The 16,244-nt window shown below is 37.2% G+C and overlaps 1 protein-coding gene across 1 annotated transcript; it reads right to left on the reverse strand.

The window, feature by feature from the left end:
- Positions 1-14,713: 14,713 nt before the first annotated feature.
- Positions 14,714-16,009, reverse strand: LOC116549873 (actin, muscle). The gene has a single exon (XM_032275616.1). The coding sequence runs from the start codon at positions 15,469-15,471 to the stop codon at positions 14,911-14,913; it is 561 nt and encodes a 186-aa protein (XP_032131507.1). The 5' UTR covers positions 15,472-16,009; the 3' UTR covers positions 14,714-14,910.
- Positions 16,010-16,244: the final 235 nt, after the last annotated feature.

Consider the following 16,244-nt stretch of genomic DNA (forward strand, 5'->3'; position numbering starts at 1 on the left):
TTTATTGTATTGAGGTGTGTTCTTTCTATACCAAGTTTTTTGAGGGTTTTCTTTTTCATGAAGGGATGTTGAATTTTATATATGCCTTTTCAGCATCAATTGAAATGATCCTATATTTTTTGTTCTTCATTTTATTGATATAATATATCACACTGATTGATTTGCATATGTTGCACCATCCTTGCATCCCCAGGATAAATCCCACTTGGTCATGATGAATGATATTTTACTGTGTTAAATTCAATTTGGTAGTATTGTATTGAGGATTTTTGCATCAATGTTCATTAGATATATTGACCTGTAGTTTTCCTTTTTTGATATGCCTTTTTCAGGCTTTTTTATCAGTGTAATCCTGGCTTTGTAGAATGGGTTTGGAAGTATTCGTTCCTCCTCTGTGTTTTGGAATAGTTTGAGAAGGTTTGGTATTAGTTTCTCTTTAAATGTTTGATAAAATTCAGCAATGAAGTCATCGGGTCCCAGGCTTTTCTATGCTGGCAGACTTTTTATTACGGCTTTGATCTCATTACTGATTGTCTATTAAGGTTTTGGAATTCTTCATGGTTCAGTCTTGGTAGTTTGTACGCATTTAGGAATTTATCTGTTTCTTCTAAGTTTCTCAACTTCTTGACATACAGTTGCTCATAGTAACCTCTAATGATCCTTTAAATTTCTGAGGTATAAGTTGTAATGTCTTGTTTTTCTGCTCTGATTTTATTTGGTTGCATTTTCTCTGTTTTTGTTTTAGTCTGGCTAAAGGCTTGTTGATTTTGTTAATCTTTTAAAAAATAGAATTCTTTATTTTGTTGATCTTCTGTATTCTTTATTTTCTTTTAATTTCACTCTGATTTGTTTTTCAATTCTGCTCTAACATTTATTATTTTCTTATACTCATGTTGGGTTTGCTTTGCTCTTGCTTTTCTAGTTCTTTAAGATGCATAATTGGGTTATTTGAAGTTTTGCTCCATTTTGATATAGACACTTATTGCTATAAATTTCCTCTTTTTACTGCTTTTGCTGTATCCCATGAGTTTTAGTATGCTATGTTTCCATTTTCATTTGTTTCAAGGAGTTTTATAATTTCTCCCTTAATTTCTTCATTGATCTACTGGTAATTTGGGAGAATATTATTTAATTTGCTTCTGTTTGCATAGTTTCCAAAGTTATTCAAGTTATTGTTTTCCAGTTTTATTCCATTATGTTTAGAGAAAATACTTGATCGAATTTCACTTTCTTTGAATGCTTTAAGATTTGTTTTGTGGCCTGACATATGATCTATCTTTGAATAGTCCCCATGTTGAAAAGAAGAATGTATATCCTATAGCTGTTGGATGAAATTTTCTGAACTGTCTATTACATGTATTTGGTCCATGGTGCAGATTAGGTCTGACAGTTCTGTGTTGTTTTCCTGTCTGGATAATCCACCCAGTGCTGAAAGTAGGGTGCTGAAGTTTCTAGATATTATTGTATTGAGTCTCTCTCTCTTTAGCTTTGATAATATATGCCTTAATAATAGGTGATGTTGCAGTGCAAAGTGCATTTATATTTATAATTGCTATATCTTCTTGATGAATTGACTTCTTTATCATTATATAATATTTTATATATCTCCTTTTATAGTTTTTGTCTTGAAATCTATTTTATCTGATATAAGCATAGCTACTCCTGCTCTTTTTTGGTTTCCATTTGCATGGAATATCTTCTTCCCCCTTAATTGTCAACCTATATGTATCTTTATAGGTAAAGATGTTTCTTGTAAGCAACAAATTGCTAGGTTTTATTTTTTATCATTCATTCACTCTGTGCCTTTTGACTGGAGAGCTTAGTCCATTCGCATTCAATGTTATTATTGACAAATAAGAACTTGCTCCTGCCATTTTGTTATCTGTCTTCTGTTATTTTGTAGTCTTCTCTTTCTGCCTTCTTTCTTTCCTGTTTCCCTTTTTGTGAAAGTGATTTTCTCTAGTGGTATGTTTTAATATTTTGCTTTATATTTTTCAGATATTTTGTAGGACTTTTAATCTGAGGTTACCATGAGGCTTGCAAATAACATATTGTAATCCATTATTTTGAACTGATGATAACTTAATACTGATTGCAAAAGAAAACAACCAGAGAGAAAACTATTAAAATCTCTTTACTTTCATTTTATTCCCCACCCCATTTTAACTCTGTGTTGTTTCTATTTTTATTATACTGTCTATATCTCACACATTTTTGTAATTATGATTTTTGATAGGCTGGTCTTTTAGTCGTCCTACTTAATATATGAGTAGTTTACATACTACAATTATAATGTTATGTTAAAAATTTTCTGTGTTTGTCTGTATACTTACTATTACCAGTGAGTTTTATACCTTCAAATGATTTCTTATTTTTCATTGATTTCCTTTTCTTTCATATTGAAGAGCTCTATTGAACATTTCCTGTAGGACAGTTCTGGTATTAATGATATCTTTGTGGTTTTGTTTTGTTTTGTTTTTGGGGGGGGTGGGAGAGGTCTGGTAAAATCTTTATTTCTCCTTCATATTTAAATAATATTTTTGCTAAATATAATATTCTAGGAGCAGGGTGTTTTTCTTCAGCACATTAAATATATCATGCCACTCTTTCCTGGTATGTAAAGTTTCCACAGAGAAATAGACTGCCAGGCATATTAGAACTTATTTATATGTTATTTGTTTCTTTTCTCTTGCTATTTTAGGAAATTTTCTTTATCCTTGATCTTTGAAAATTTGATTTTAAATTTCTTGAGATAATCTTATTTGTGCTATATCTGCTTGGTGTTCTACAACCTTCTTGTACTGGAATATTGATATATTTCTCTAGGGTCGGAAGGTTCTCTGTTATTTCTGCTTAGCTAAATTTTCTTCCCCAATCTTTCTCTGTCTCCTCTCCAAGGCAATAACTCTTAGATTTGTCCTTTTTAGGCTATTTTCTAGATCCTGTAGGAATACTTCATTCTTTTATTTTTTTGTGTCCTCTGACTGTGTATTTTCAAATAGCCTGTCTTTAAACTCGTTAATTTTTTCTTTGCTTGATCAGTTCCATCGTTGAGAGACTCTGATACATTCTTAAGTTTGTCAAATGCATTTTCCAGCTGTAGAACTTCTGCTTGATTCTTTTAAATTACTTCAATCTCTTTGTTAAATTTATCTGATGGGATTCTAAATGTTTTCTTTGTGCGATCTTGGATTTTGTTGATTTTCCTAAAGACTGCTATTTTGAATTATCTGTCTTAAAGGCCACATATCTCTATCATTGTAGAACTGGTCATGTGCCTATTTGTTTCATCTGGTGAGGCCACTTTTTTTTAATGGTCTAAATGATCATCATTGTTAATTAATTTCTAGGTAATGAAAAGCTAGGTATTTATTCTAATCTTTGAAGTCTGGGCTTATTTGTACATGTGAGGCAGAGGTTGTGGTGAGCCGAGATTGTACCATTGCACTCCAGTCTGGGCAACAGGAGCAAAACTCTGTCTCGAAAAAAAAAAAAAAAAAAATGGTTTTCCAAGTATTCAAGGGGAATTGAGTGTTGTGATCTAATTCTTTGGTCACTGTAGCATTAAGGGGCATATGCATTAGGGGGCATCCCCAGTCCAGGAATGCTGTGACTTTTTCAGAGCTCTAGAAGTACTGCCTTAGTGTTTTTGGTTAAGATACAGGTGAATACTCTAGATTACCAGGTTTTTTTTTTTTTTTTTTTTTTTTTTTTTTTTTTTTTTTTTTTTTTTTCCCCCTTACTCCTCCTGCCTCCTGCCCTTAACAAATGGAGTCTCTCTCTCTGTGCTGAAATGCCTAAAGTTAGGGTAGGGGTGACACAAACATGCCTATGGCCACCATCTCTGGGACTGTGCTGGGTCACACCTGAAGCCAGCACAATACTGGGTGTCATGCAAGGCCTGTGGCAGTGTGTTCCCTTCTGGCTTAGAGCATGTCTAGAAAGTCTCTCCAGTAGCTAAGGCCTGGCATCAGGGACTTTAGGAATCTCCTGTTTGTCTTATTTTACTGTGGCTGAGCTGGAACCATAATTTTAAGAAAAAGTCCTTTATGCTTTTCCCTCCCCTTTTCTTAAGCAGAAAGGGTCCCTTCCTGTGGCCACCACAGCTGAAAATGTTACACCTGAAGCCAGCCCAATACTGGGTCTTGTCCAAGGCCCATAGTTATTGCTGCTTGACTGCCACTGATATATATTCAAGGCCTAAGGGCTCTTTCATACCATGTGGTGAAATCTGCCAACACTGTTGTTTTTTTTTTCCCCCTTTGGTATGTGGGTTCCCCGTGTAGATCTATAAATGTTTTCTGAGAGCTATGGCCCGGAATGGGATCTTTGGGACCCTGCTTGGTGTTTTATATTGCTGTGGCTAAGCCAGTTAGGAAAGTTGCAAGATAAAATTCCCTTTATTCTTTTCTCTCCTCATAGAGCTGTGAGCTGTGCTGCCTGGAGTTTGGATTGGGGTGACACAGGCACTCCCTCGGTCATCCCAGCTGGTGTCTCAGTAGGTTGCAGGAACCTCAAGTCCACTGTTTCTAAGCCCAGCTCAGCACCAGGACGTGCCTAGGAATTGCAGTCTTTGTGGTCTACACGACCTTTCAAGTTTACTTAGGACTTCAGAGTACCTTAGCCCATAGTGGTGGGCTTAGGCAGAACTCAGCTTCTTACTACTGGGTTGGACAACTCCCCTCTGGCCAGGGCTGATCTAAGTGGTCACTCCATGGGCACCAGCTGAATTTTGCATTGTGTTGCTTTCTGCTGTTACAAAGTAGCACTGAGTTCCCATGGAAAATCTCACAACCGCTGCACATTTCCTCCTGCAAGCACACAGATTCTCTCTTTGTGCCAAGCTGCTCTGTGGGGAGTTGGGGGTTGGCAATTCAAGACTGTCTTTGCTACCCTCTTCAGTGCCTGATTCCTTGATATGATGTTAAAGCCATGTACTATGATCAGTCACCTGAGTTTTGGTACTTATGAAGGTACTTTCTTGTGTGGATAGCTGTTTAATTTTGTGCCCCAGCTGGAGGAGGGGAATGATCACTGGAAGGTTCTAATCGGCCATCTTGCTCCACCTCCTGTAAGTTTTTAGCATCTTTCTCTTTACCTGCACAATCATTCTCCAAGATCTGACAAGGTACTCACCTGGAGTCTAGCTATGCTCTACAGAGTATTTTCTTTGCATTGGTCTCTCTAAGTCCATGCATGGTCAGATGCAGAAATTAAACACATTAGCTTTAATTCATTCTCATAGCTATAAAATATTGTATATTATAGATATATAATAATTTAATTCTTATCTTATTGAAAAATATATAGATTTTTAACATCTCTACTGTAAATAAATAACTTTGTTAATTCTACTTTTATAGAATAGATTTCTAAAAGTTTATTTGCTGTGCTAAGAAGACAGGGAGAGAAAGACAGAGAGAGAGACAGGGAGAGAGAGAGAAACAAATTGTAATTTAGAGAAAAGTTGAAAGTACAAATTGCTTAGACTAAGTTGCTGAAATCATGTCTGTGTATTCCCAAATATTTAACCTTATATTTCCTACAAACAGGGCCATTTTCCATAGACATAACTAAAATATAGCTATTGGTATTAAGAAATCAACACTGATTCATATTATTTAATCCTGACTGACTCAAATTTTGCCAGATGTTCCTATAATGTTCTTCACAGCAAAATGATCCAGTTCAGACTCATACTCCGAATTTTGTTAACTTTTTAAAAATTTTTTTACTCTTCTTCATTTTGAACAGTTCCTAAGATATTCCTTCATATTTCTGAAGATTTTAATTCCATCAGCCAGCCAACATTTCTGCACAAGCTGAGCAATTTTGGATGTTAGTATTTTTAAAAGATTTGTTTTTCCACAAATGAATATAAAGTGACATCTCTGCTGTTTTATTTGCATTTTATTGACTTCTAATGAAGTTGAGCATGTTTTCTCAAGTTTTTGGTGATTTGCATTTTCTCTTATCTATTTTTCTGTCAGACTATTTTTATATTTTATAAACACTTAAAAATTAATTATAGATGCTGCAAAATTATTGTTCTGTGTTTTATTCTGGATTTGCTTATGGTGTAAAGCTGTAACTAAACACATTGTTTTGTTTTGTTTTGTTTTTTTTTTTTTTTTTTTTGGTCAAATCTATCAGTCTTTCCTTTCAGATTTAGTATCTTGCTAACAGACTTTTTATCCAAAGTCTTACAAATGTTCTCTTATACATTATTTTAATATGTTAAATTCTTTTATAATTAGATTTTAGTGTATCTGAGAATTAATTTTATGTAATATGAAGTACTGTGTACATTTTGGTTTATTTTAGAGAAATAGCTGATTATGCCAATACTATTCATTAAATAATCTATTTTTCTCCAAGTTAGAATAGAGGTAGACAATTTTGCCATTTGTTTTCTACATATACTTGGTCTATTTCTGGATTCTAGTTTTATTTCATTGACCTATTGGCAAAACTGTGTTTACATTTATTATGGTAACTTTATATTTAATTTCAGTTATCTTGTAAAGCAAGCCATCTTTTATAATTCTTTTTTCCAATTCTTTGGCAATTTTTACTCACTGAATTTTCCATATTAATTTAAAAATATTATTAATATTGGTAACAGCAAGTATACCAAAATTTGATTTCTAATTAGAATAAAATTAGATCTACACATTATTTTAGGAGAGATTACATTTTAAAGATACTGTCTTTGTCTTCGTTTTTACTCTTTGTCTTTGAATACCATTTTACTAATATTAATATGACTCACCTATTTTCTTTTCCTGTTAGATATTTGTACAGCAGTTTGTTTTTCACTTTTAATTTCATTTAAATGTACTTTGTATACGAGTCTAGAAGTTGGATTTTTTATAATTCAGTCTATCATAAGGGAATTGCCATTAGCCATGTTAAACATTTTTAAATTAAAACCATCCCAAGAATGACAAATTTTACATCCAGATGGCAGAAAAATTAAATTATTATATCTATGTAACATTAGTATTTATTCCTTCTTGTTAATCCTGGAATTAGAAATAACAGTTCCCTTCACAAAGTTAGCAGAAGTGCCATGAGAATGCAACTGATATTTCTGTCTGATTTTGTCAATTGGTGGAAACTTTTGGCTACTTCTTGGGTTCTTAGATGTAAAACCCTTTCAATTTGCATCATTTAAGTTTGTAAAGAGGGTATTTTTTTTCTGACGTTTGTTTCTGAGAATTCCCGCATCATTTCTGGTTGGTGCTCCCCTCTCATACTCATATTCTTTTGTGCTGCAATCCACATTCCACATCCAAAAGAGAGAGAAAATTTAGAGCTCATTAAGGAGTAATAAAGATTTAATTATTTCTGTTATAAGATGTCAAATAGACCCAATAATGACACAAAAGCAAATAATATTCGGAATAATGCTCTGATTCTTACACTTAGTTGATAATAGTCCTCATTCAGGAAAAGGAATGTTCATTCTAGGCTTCTTAGTTCAGTTTATATATGTGTGTGTGTGTGTGTGTGTGTGTGTGTGTGTGTGTGTGTGTGTGTGTACATATATACGTATTTAAGAAACATATTGCAGACATACATTGCATAACAAAGTTTCAGTCAAGGGATGATGAACCACGTATGTGATGTTGGCCATAGGAGATTATAATCCAACTGAAAAATGTTTATCTCCTAGTGACATAGCAGCTGTTGTAACATCATAGGATAATATATCACTGGAGTGTTTGTGGTGATTCTGGTGGAAACAAACTTACTGTGCTGCCAGTGGCATAAAGGGCACAGTAATGTTCCAGGCCTTCCCATTTTACTTAGAACTCACTGACTTCCCCCAGAGCAAATTCCGGTCCAGCAAGCTCTGTTCATGCTAAATGTCCTATACAGACCTACCATGTTTACAATCTTTTATACTGTATTTTTACTATTCATTTTCTGTTTTTAGATACACAAATAGTTAACCATATGTTGCAATTGCCTACTACGTTTAGTAATATGGTGCATAGATTTGTAGCCTAGGAGCAATAGGCTCTCTCACATAGCCTAGATGTGTAAGAGGCTATACCAACTAGGTTTGCATAAATATACTCTATGATGTTCATATGATGACAAAATAGCCTAATGACAAATTGCTCAGAACATATCCTCATTGATAAGCAATGTATGATTGAGATGTCATCCTTTATAAATATCTACTCAATCATTTGTGACTTCAATAGAGGATACTCTTACAATAAAATATAAGTATTCATGAACTAAGTGAGGCTTTTGAGCCTCCTCTAGAGAAAGATTTTTAAAAACAATGATTGCTTGGAATAATAATTTGAAACATTTTTGGCATGTAAATCAAAGTATTCATCTCATTGTTCTTGGATTCATAGGAACATAAAGGGGAAATGTGCAATGTTTCAGATTCCAATTGGAATCCAAGAATACTGAGTAGGCATTTATAAAAGATGACATATGGATAATGTTTTCTTTCATTTCTACCTATTGAATTATAGATTTAGGAAAGCATTTTGTTTGTTTGTTTTTCTCCAGAAAGTATTTGGTGTGTATATAAAAAGCCTGAATTTCTGCTAATATTCTCATTATTTTAAATCACACTGCCTTCTGTCTCCTTCAGCAGATCTGTTTTCCTGGTATTTCCTCTTTATTCTTACTGACCTTCCTTTCTCTGGCTTTTGGAAACCTATGTAAGGTTTAGGTATTATTTTTCTGCTCACCAGAGCTCAGGTTGCACATTAGGGAATGCTAAATTACTTTTGTTTTAACAAGAGATGAAAGATGAAGCACTTGCATCTATTCTTGTGTGTCAGTAATATTGAAGTAGGTAGGTTTCCAGTCCCTTGCTGGCACATTTTGAGAAGCAGCCAGTAGATTTCCCAGTTTTTGAGGTAAGGATGTCTCAACCTATCTGTTTGTCTTTTTTGTTTTGTTTGGTTTGGTTTCTTGGGGGGCTAAGGAGAACCAGGACATGTATGGAAACTTGATGTTGCTCTTTTCCCAAGAATCCAGACATTTGTCTGAACATTTCTCTGGAGGCTCCCCTGCTTATCTCACAGAAATCCTTCATGCCAGTTATCCCTACCAGAACCCTAATCAAGCCCATCGTCTCACTGGCACCCAGCTGCCTGAACACTAAAAGAAGCTGTTTAACTCAGAAAATGAAGGTAAATTGAAGTTAATATTGGAGAACAAGAGGAAGGTAATGAGGAATCATGTTCCAAAATCTTTCACAGAAATCTGTTAATGTTGGGGAAAATCTTACATAAGGGCTCTGTTTTTTATTTCTTTTGTGTTATAATTTATTTTTTTGTTTCTCAGCTCAGAAAGTTGTATTACTTATGGTATCTTTTTTTTTTCTTTAGAGAAAAATAGTGTGAGTGGCTCCTCGTTAGGACTTAGCCATCCTGATATCCACTTTATGTTAGCTGTAGGCATAATAGAATAGGACATAATGGTAGCTGGCCCTCATCAGTTATGCCCTGTCCTTTAGGCAAAAACTTCAAGCCACCTACTGGCTCTCATTTCCTGTCTTGTCCAACAACACTAAATGTTTTCCACCCTCCTCAAAACACGCTCCCCTGTTGGCTTCTGTTTCCTTCTATTCTTATGCCTGCTGCTTCTCATCTTTTTACCTGGTTCCTATGTATCTATCCAAATACTGCATGTTTGAGCTTCTCAGCAATAGGGCCTAGAGCCAGGTTCTTTCAATTCACAGGTAATCTCAACTTTTAAGAAAGTAAATATCACCAACCGTGTAAAAGCATTCCTATTTTTCCACATCCTCTCCAGCATCTGTTGTTTCCTGACTTTTTAATGATTGCCATTCTAACTGGCGTGACATGGTATCTCATTGTAGTTTTAATTTGCATTTCTCTAATAACCAGTGATGATGAGCTTTTTTTCATGTTTGTTAACTGCATAGATACCTTTTTTTGAAAAGTGTCTGTTCATATCCTTTGCCCACTTTTTGATGAAGTGGTTTTTTTCTTGTAAATTTGTTTAAATTCCTTGTAGATTCTGATTATTAGTGCTTTGTCAGATGGATAGATTGCAAAAATTTTCTCCAGTCTGTAGGTTGCCTGTTCACACTGATAATAGTTTTTTTTGCTGTGCAGATGCTTCTTAGTTTAATTAGGTCCCACTTGTCAATTTTGGCTTTGTTGTCTTTGGTTTTAGTGTTTTAGTCATGAAGTCTTTGCCATGCCTGTGTCCTGAATTGCCTAGGTTTTCTTCTAGGGTATTTATGGCTTTAGGTCTTACATTTAAATCTTTAAGACTTCTTGAGTTAATTTTTATGTGAGTTGTAAGAAAAAGGTCCAGTTTCAGTTTTCTGCATATGGCTAGCCAGTTTTCCCAACACCGTTTATTAAATAGGTAATTCTTTCCCCATTGCTTGTTTTTGTCACATTTGTCAAAAATCAGATGGCTGTAGATGTGTGGTGTTATTTATGAGCCTCTGTTCTCTTCCATTGGGGTATATATCTGTTTTGGTACCAGTACTGTACTGTTTTGATTACAGTATACTTGTGGAAGACAGTACGGTGATTCCTCAAGGATCTAGAATGAGAAATACCATTTGACCCAGCAATCCCATTATTGGGTATATATCCAAAGGATTACAAATCATTCTACTGTAGAGACATATGCACATGTACGTTTATTGCCACAGTATTCACAATAGCAAAGACTTGGAACCAACCCAAATGCCCATCAATCAATGATAGACTGGATAAAGAAAATGTGGCATATATACACCATGGAATACTATGCAGGCATAAAAAAGAATGAGCTCATGTGCTTTTCAGGGACATGGTTGAATCTGGAAACCATCATTCTCAGCAAACTAACACAAGAACAGAAAACCAAACATTGATGCTCTCACTCACAAGTGGGAGTTGAATAATGAGAACATGTGGGCACAGAGAGGGGAACATCACACCTCAGGACCTCTTGAGGGGTGCAGTGCAAGGGGAGGGATAGCATTAGGAGGAATACCTAATGTAGATGATGGGTTGATGGGTACAGCAAGCACCATGGCGCATGTATACCTATGTAACAAACCTGCACGTTCTGCACATGTATCCCAGTATAATAATAAAAAAAGATACTCTAATAAAGCAACTATTTAAAATTTTTAAAAAAGTAATTATTTCTTCAGGAAACTCTTCTGTTTTGCCTTAACTCTCCTCATTCCTGATCCTTAGTTAGAGGTACAGTAGCCTGTTTATTTCCTCTGTGATAATTATAGGAAACTCTTTGTGCTTTAGTTTTCTCATCTGGAACAATATTAGAGCTTACACATTATGTAATAATATTAACCACTTTAGTGCTTATTGTGAAAATTAAATGAGTACATTTAGAAGGCTTAAAGCAGGGGTCAATAAACTTCTTTTCTAATGGGCCACAGAGTTAATATTTCAGGCTTTGTGAGTCACATATAATTTGTCTCTCATATTATTCCTTTCATTTTCTTTTTCCCATAATCCCTTAAAAATGTAGATTTAGTTTTAGCTTATTGTCTATGTGAAACAGAATGCTGACTGGATTTTGCCACAGGCAATAGATTGATGATCCTTGGAACAGAGTCAGGTATATAGTAAGTGTTCAATAAATGTTAGATGTTATTATAAATTACATAGTACAATTTTTCATTTATTATCTGTTTACTTTGAAAAATTGTACCTCATTAAAATTTAAACTCCTTGAGGGAAAGGATAGTATCTGTATTCACCAGTGATTTCAGTGTCTAACACATATGCCTGCTCTCTCTCTCTTTCTATATATATATATATATATATATATATATATATATATAATACATTTTATATATTACATTTATATATAAAATATATAGGTATATAATATACATTGTATATAAATGTATATTACAAATATACATTGGTAATATTAACATAAAATTAGTGAAAATAAGATAGATGATTCAGTTAATTCCATAAAATTTATTTAATATGTGATATTGGTTTGGGAATGATCGATTAGTTTTTTTGGGGGGCAATGAAAAAAATTGAGTCCACTGTTTATTGAAAAATAAAATGCAGCTCAATCAATCAATGAATTAAAGTTAAAAATAAAATGATAGGGGAGGCAAAGCATGGTGGGCAAATAGAAGCCTCTAGCAATTGTCCTCCCAGCAGGAACACCGAAAAATTATCCACACTAAAAACACCTACATTAGAACCAAAATTTAGGTGAGTGAGGAGTGATCACAGTACCTTATTTTAACTCATATTAAAGAAAGAAACACTGAAAAGGATAGGAAAGATGGTCTTGAATCATCTGCACTATCCCTCCTTTATACCCCAGCAAAGCAACTTGTCATAAAGAAAGAATTTGTGTGCTTAGGGGAGGGAGAGTGCAGTGATGTGAAATCTTGCATTGAAACTCAATGGTGTCCTGTCACAGTGGAAAGCAACAGGAGGCAGAGCTCAGCTGATGCCCATCGAGGGAGCATTTAGGCCAGCCCTAGCCAGAAGCAAATTCTCCAGTCTAGTAGTTAGACCTGAGTTGTGGCAAGTTCTGCCACCACAGGTTGAAGTGCTCTGGAATCCTAAATAAACTTGAAAGGTAGCCTAGGCCACAGGATTGCAATTCTTAGATAAGTCTGGTATAGAGCTGGGCTCAGAACTGGTGGACTCAGAGTGCATGTGACCTAGGGAGATACCAGCTGGAGAAGCTAAAGGAGTGCTGTGTTACAGTGCGGCTTGCAGCTCTAGGACAGATTCTCCTCTGCTTAGGGAGAGGAGAGGGGAGAGTAAAGAGGAGTTTTGCTTGTAACTTGGATACCAGTTCAGCCACAGTAGCATATGGCACCAGGCAGAGTCCTGTTCATCATCTTCTGACTGAAGAAAGAGATCTTGGGCCTGACTAATCAGCAATGGGATAGACAGGCTGTACTTGCCACAGATTTGAGTGAGACTCATCATAGCCATGCTGGCTTCAAGTGTGACCCAGTACATTACCAGCTGTGGTAGTGATAGGGAGAGACCCCTTCCACTTGAGAAAAGGAGACAGAGAGTAAAGGGGACTTTGTCTTGTAGCTTAGGTACCGGGTTGGCCACAGTGGCATAGAGCTTCAAGTGGGCTTCCTGGGTCCTTGGTTCCAGTTATTGGCTCCTAAATGTCATTTTTGAACTTGTACTGGGGCAGAGGGAGCCTAATGCCCTCAAGGGAGAAACTCAGGCCTGGTGGCATTCACCAAGGGCACATCGAAGAGCCCTTGGGCATGAGTAAACATTGTCAGTTGCAGGCAATACCTGCCTCAGGTAAAGGTGGTGGTGGTCATAGGGAGAGACTTCTCTGCTTGAGGAAAGGGGAGGGAAGAATGAGGAGGACTTTGTCTTGTGGCTTGGGTGCCAGCTCAGCTCCAGTAAGTAGAGCACCAGGTAGATTCCTAAGATTCCTAACTCCAGGCCCTACCTCAGAGGGGATTCCCCAGACCCACCAGGGGCTAAGGAGAACACATTGCCTGGAAGGGAAGGACACAAGTTTGCCTGGATTTACCACCTGCTGGATGTAAAGTCCTTGGGCCTTGAGTGAACATAGGTGCTAGCCAAGCAGTGGTCACTGTAGGCCTTGAGTGAGAACCAGTAGTGTGCTGTCTTTGGGTATGACTCAGTGCAATTTCAGTGTTGGGGTCTACAAGCGTACTTGTAACACTTCTCCCCCAGCTCCAGATCAGCACAGAGACAGAAACTTTGTCTGGGGTAAAGTAAAAAAAGAGGACAAGTCTCTGCTAAGTAATACAGGGAATTTTTCCGTATATTATCCAAGACCATAAAGTCAGTACTTCTATGAGTCTGCAATGACCACGCATTACTGGGCTTGAGGTGCCCTCTAAAACAGATGTGGCTACATTGACCAAAGTAGATCACAACACCCAAGTCCCTTTAGAATATCTGGAAAGCCTTCCCAAGGAGGAGAGTTACTAAAAAGCCCAGATTGAGGAAACTGCAATAAATACCCAGATCTTCAATGTCCAGACACTGGCAAACATCCAAAAGCATCAAGATTATCCAGGAAAACATGACCTCCTCAAAGAAACTAAATAAGTAACCAGTAACCAATCTTGGAGAGATAGAGATATAGTACCTTTCAGACAAAGCCTTCAAATTGGATGTTTGGAGGAAGATCAACAAAATCCAAGATAACAAAGAGAAGAAATTTAGATTCTATCGAATGAATTTAACAAAGAGATTGAAAAAATTTGAAAGAATGCAGCAGAAATTCTGGAGTTGAAAAATGCAATTCACATTTTTGAAGAAAGCATCGGAGTAACCTAACAGCAGAATGCATCAAGCAGAAAAAGAAATTAGTGAGCTTGAAGACAGACTACTTGAAAATACACAGTCAGAGGAAACAAACAAAATGAATATAAAAGAATAAAGCGTTCTTGGAGAGAGATCCAAGATGGCTAATTACTAGCAGCTCAGGATTGTAGCTCCTAGTGAAAGCGCAGAGAACGAGAGGATGCCACACTTTCAGACGAATTTTAGTTGCCTACGGGCCAGGAGATTCCCAGCGGAGGAGCCCCATGGGTTGCTAGCACAACTCTTGTGGCCAGCGCAGCAGTTCTTGCTGCAGAGTAAACAGGACTGGGTCCCCTTTTGGTCGACGTTTGGAGCTCCGGGAAGGCAGAGTCGCCCATTCAGCTGACTGAAAAAGGGACTCAAGAAGGAAGCCAGTTAACTTGAATACAAGGTCAAAATCAGCAACAAGTTCTACAATCCAGTGCTGATATCAGAAACAAGCTTCAAGGACAATTTCTTTTCGAAGGCTCATTCCAGTTTCATGAGGCTAGCATGAGGTGTATGCATTTGCCAGGGGCAAATTTATACTTCCGAATTAACCCATGCAGCAAATGCTACGCATCTGCTCGCAGTCCGTTTAGAAGCATTTGCGGTGGACGATGGAGGGGCCGGACTCATTGTACTCCTGCTTGCTAATCCACATCTGCTGGAAGGTGGACAGTGAGGCAAGGATGGAGCCGTCAATCCACACGAAGTACTTATGCTCTGGGGGTACAATGATCTTGATCTTCATACTGTTGGGTGCCAGGGCAGTGATCTCCTTCTGCATCCTGTCAGTGATGCCTGGGTACATGGTGCTGCCACCAGACAGCACAGTGTTGGTGTACAGGTCCTTACAGATGTCCACGTCACACTTCATGATGGAGTTGAAGGTGGTCTCATGGATGCCACAAGATTCCATGCCGAGAAAGGAAGGCTGGAACAGTGCCTCCGGACACTGGAACCACTCGTTACCAATGGTGATGACCTGGCTGTCGGGCAGCTCATAGCTCTTCTCCAGAGAGGAGGAGGATGCGGCTGTGGCCATCTCCTGCTCGAAGTCCAGGGCGATGTAGCACAGCTTATCCTTGATGTTGCATACAATCTCCTGCTCGGCCGCGGTGGTGAAGCTGTAGCTGCACTCGGTGAGGATCTTCATGAGGTAGTCGGTTTAACTGTTCTCCTTGTTATTTGTTTAATACCCTGTACATATCTTTGATTTCAACCTTTAGTACATGTGGCTTGGTCACTTCGTGGCTGAGGTAAAAACGTGCTTGTGGGCAGACAAGTCTGGCTTGGTGCGTCTGCGTGGCCAGCAGTCTCCTATCTTTGCAGGGTATTCATGTGTCAGGGCCGAGTGTTCTGGGATTGCTCTAGAAGCTGGCAATTGCCTGTCTGTCAGCGTTGGAAAGTCCAAGCCATAGGACCCGGTTTCCTTTCTTAGCTGTTTTCCTGCCAGAACACCGTGGGCTGTTACTTGCCTTGAGTTGGAAGCGGTTTGCATTTACACCTGTAAATGTATTCATCCTTTTAATTTATGTAAGGTTTTTTTTTTGTACGCAGCTCTCAATTCTTTAAATAGATGACAACAAATTTTGGTTTTCTACTGTTATGTGAGAACATTAGGCCCCAGCAGCACATCATTGTGTAAGGAAGAATAAAAGTGCTGCCGGAAAAAAAAAAAAAAAAAAAAAAAGAAGAAGGAAGCCAGCCTGGAGATTCCCAGGAAGAAAAGCATCATGGATCTTAACGCTGCTGTTCTAGCGGGCACAGTGGGTTGCTCAGATTCTGGCACTGGGAATCAACAAGTTGGATGTCCACTCAGAGACCTAATTTGAAAGTCGGTAATTACAAAGACGACAGGTGTATAAATTTATAATGATGGGAAGAAACCAGCATAAAAAGGTTGAGAATACCCAAGGTCAGAATGCT

Source organism: Sapajus apella, unplaced genomic scaffold (assembly GCF_009761245.1).
Source record: "Sapajus apella isolate SASKATOON/1434 unplaced genomic scaffold, GSC_monkey_1.0 scaffold1, whole genome shotgun sequence".
NCBI lineage: Eukaryota > Metazoa > Chordata > Mammalia > Primates > Cebidae > Sapajus > Sapajus apella.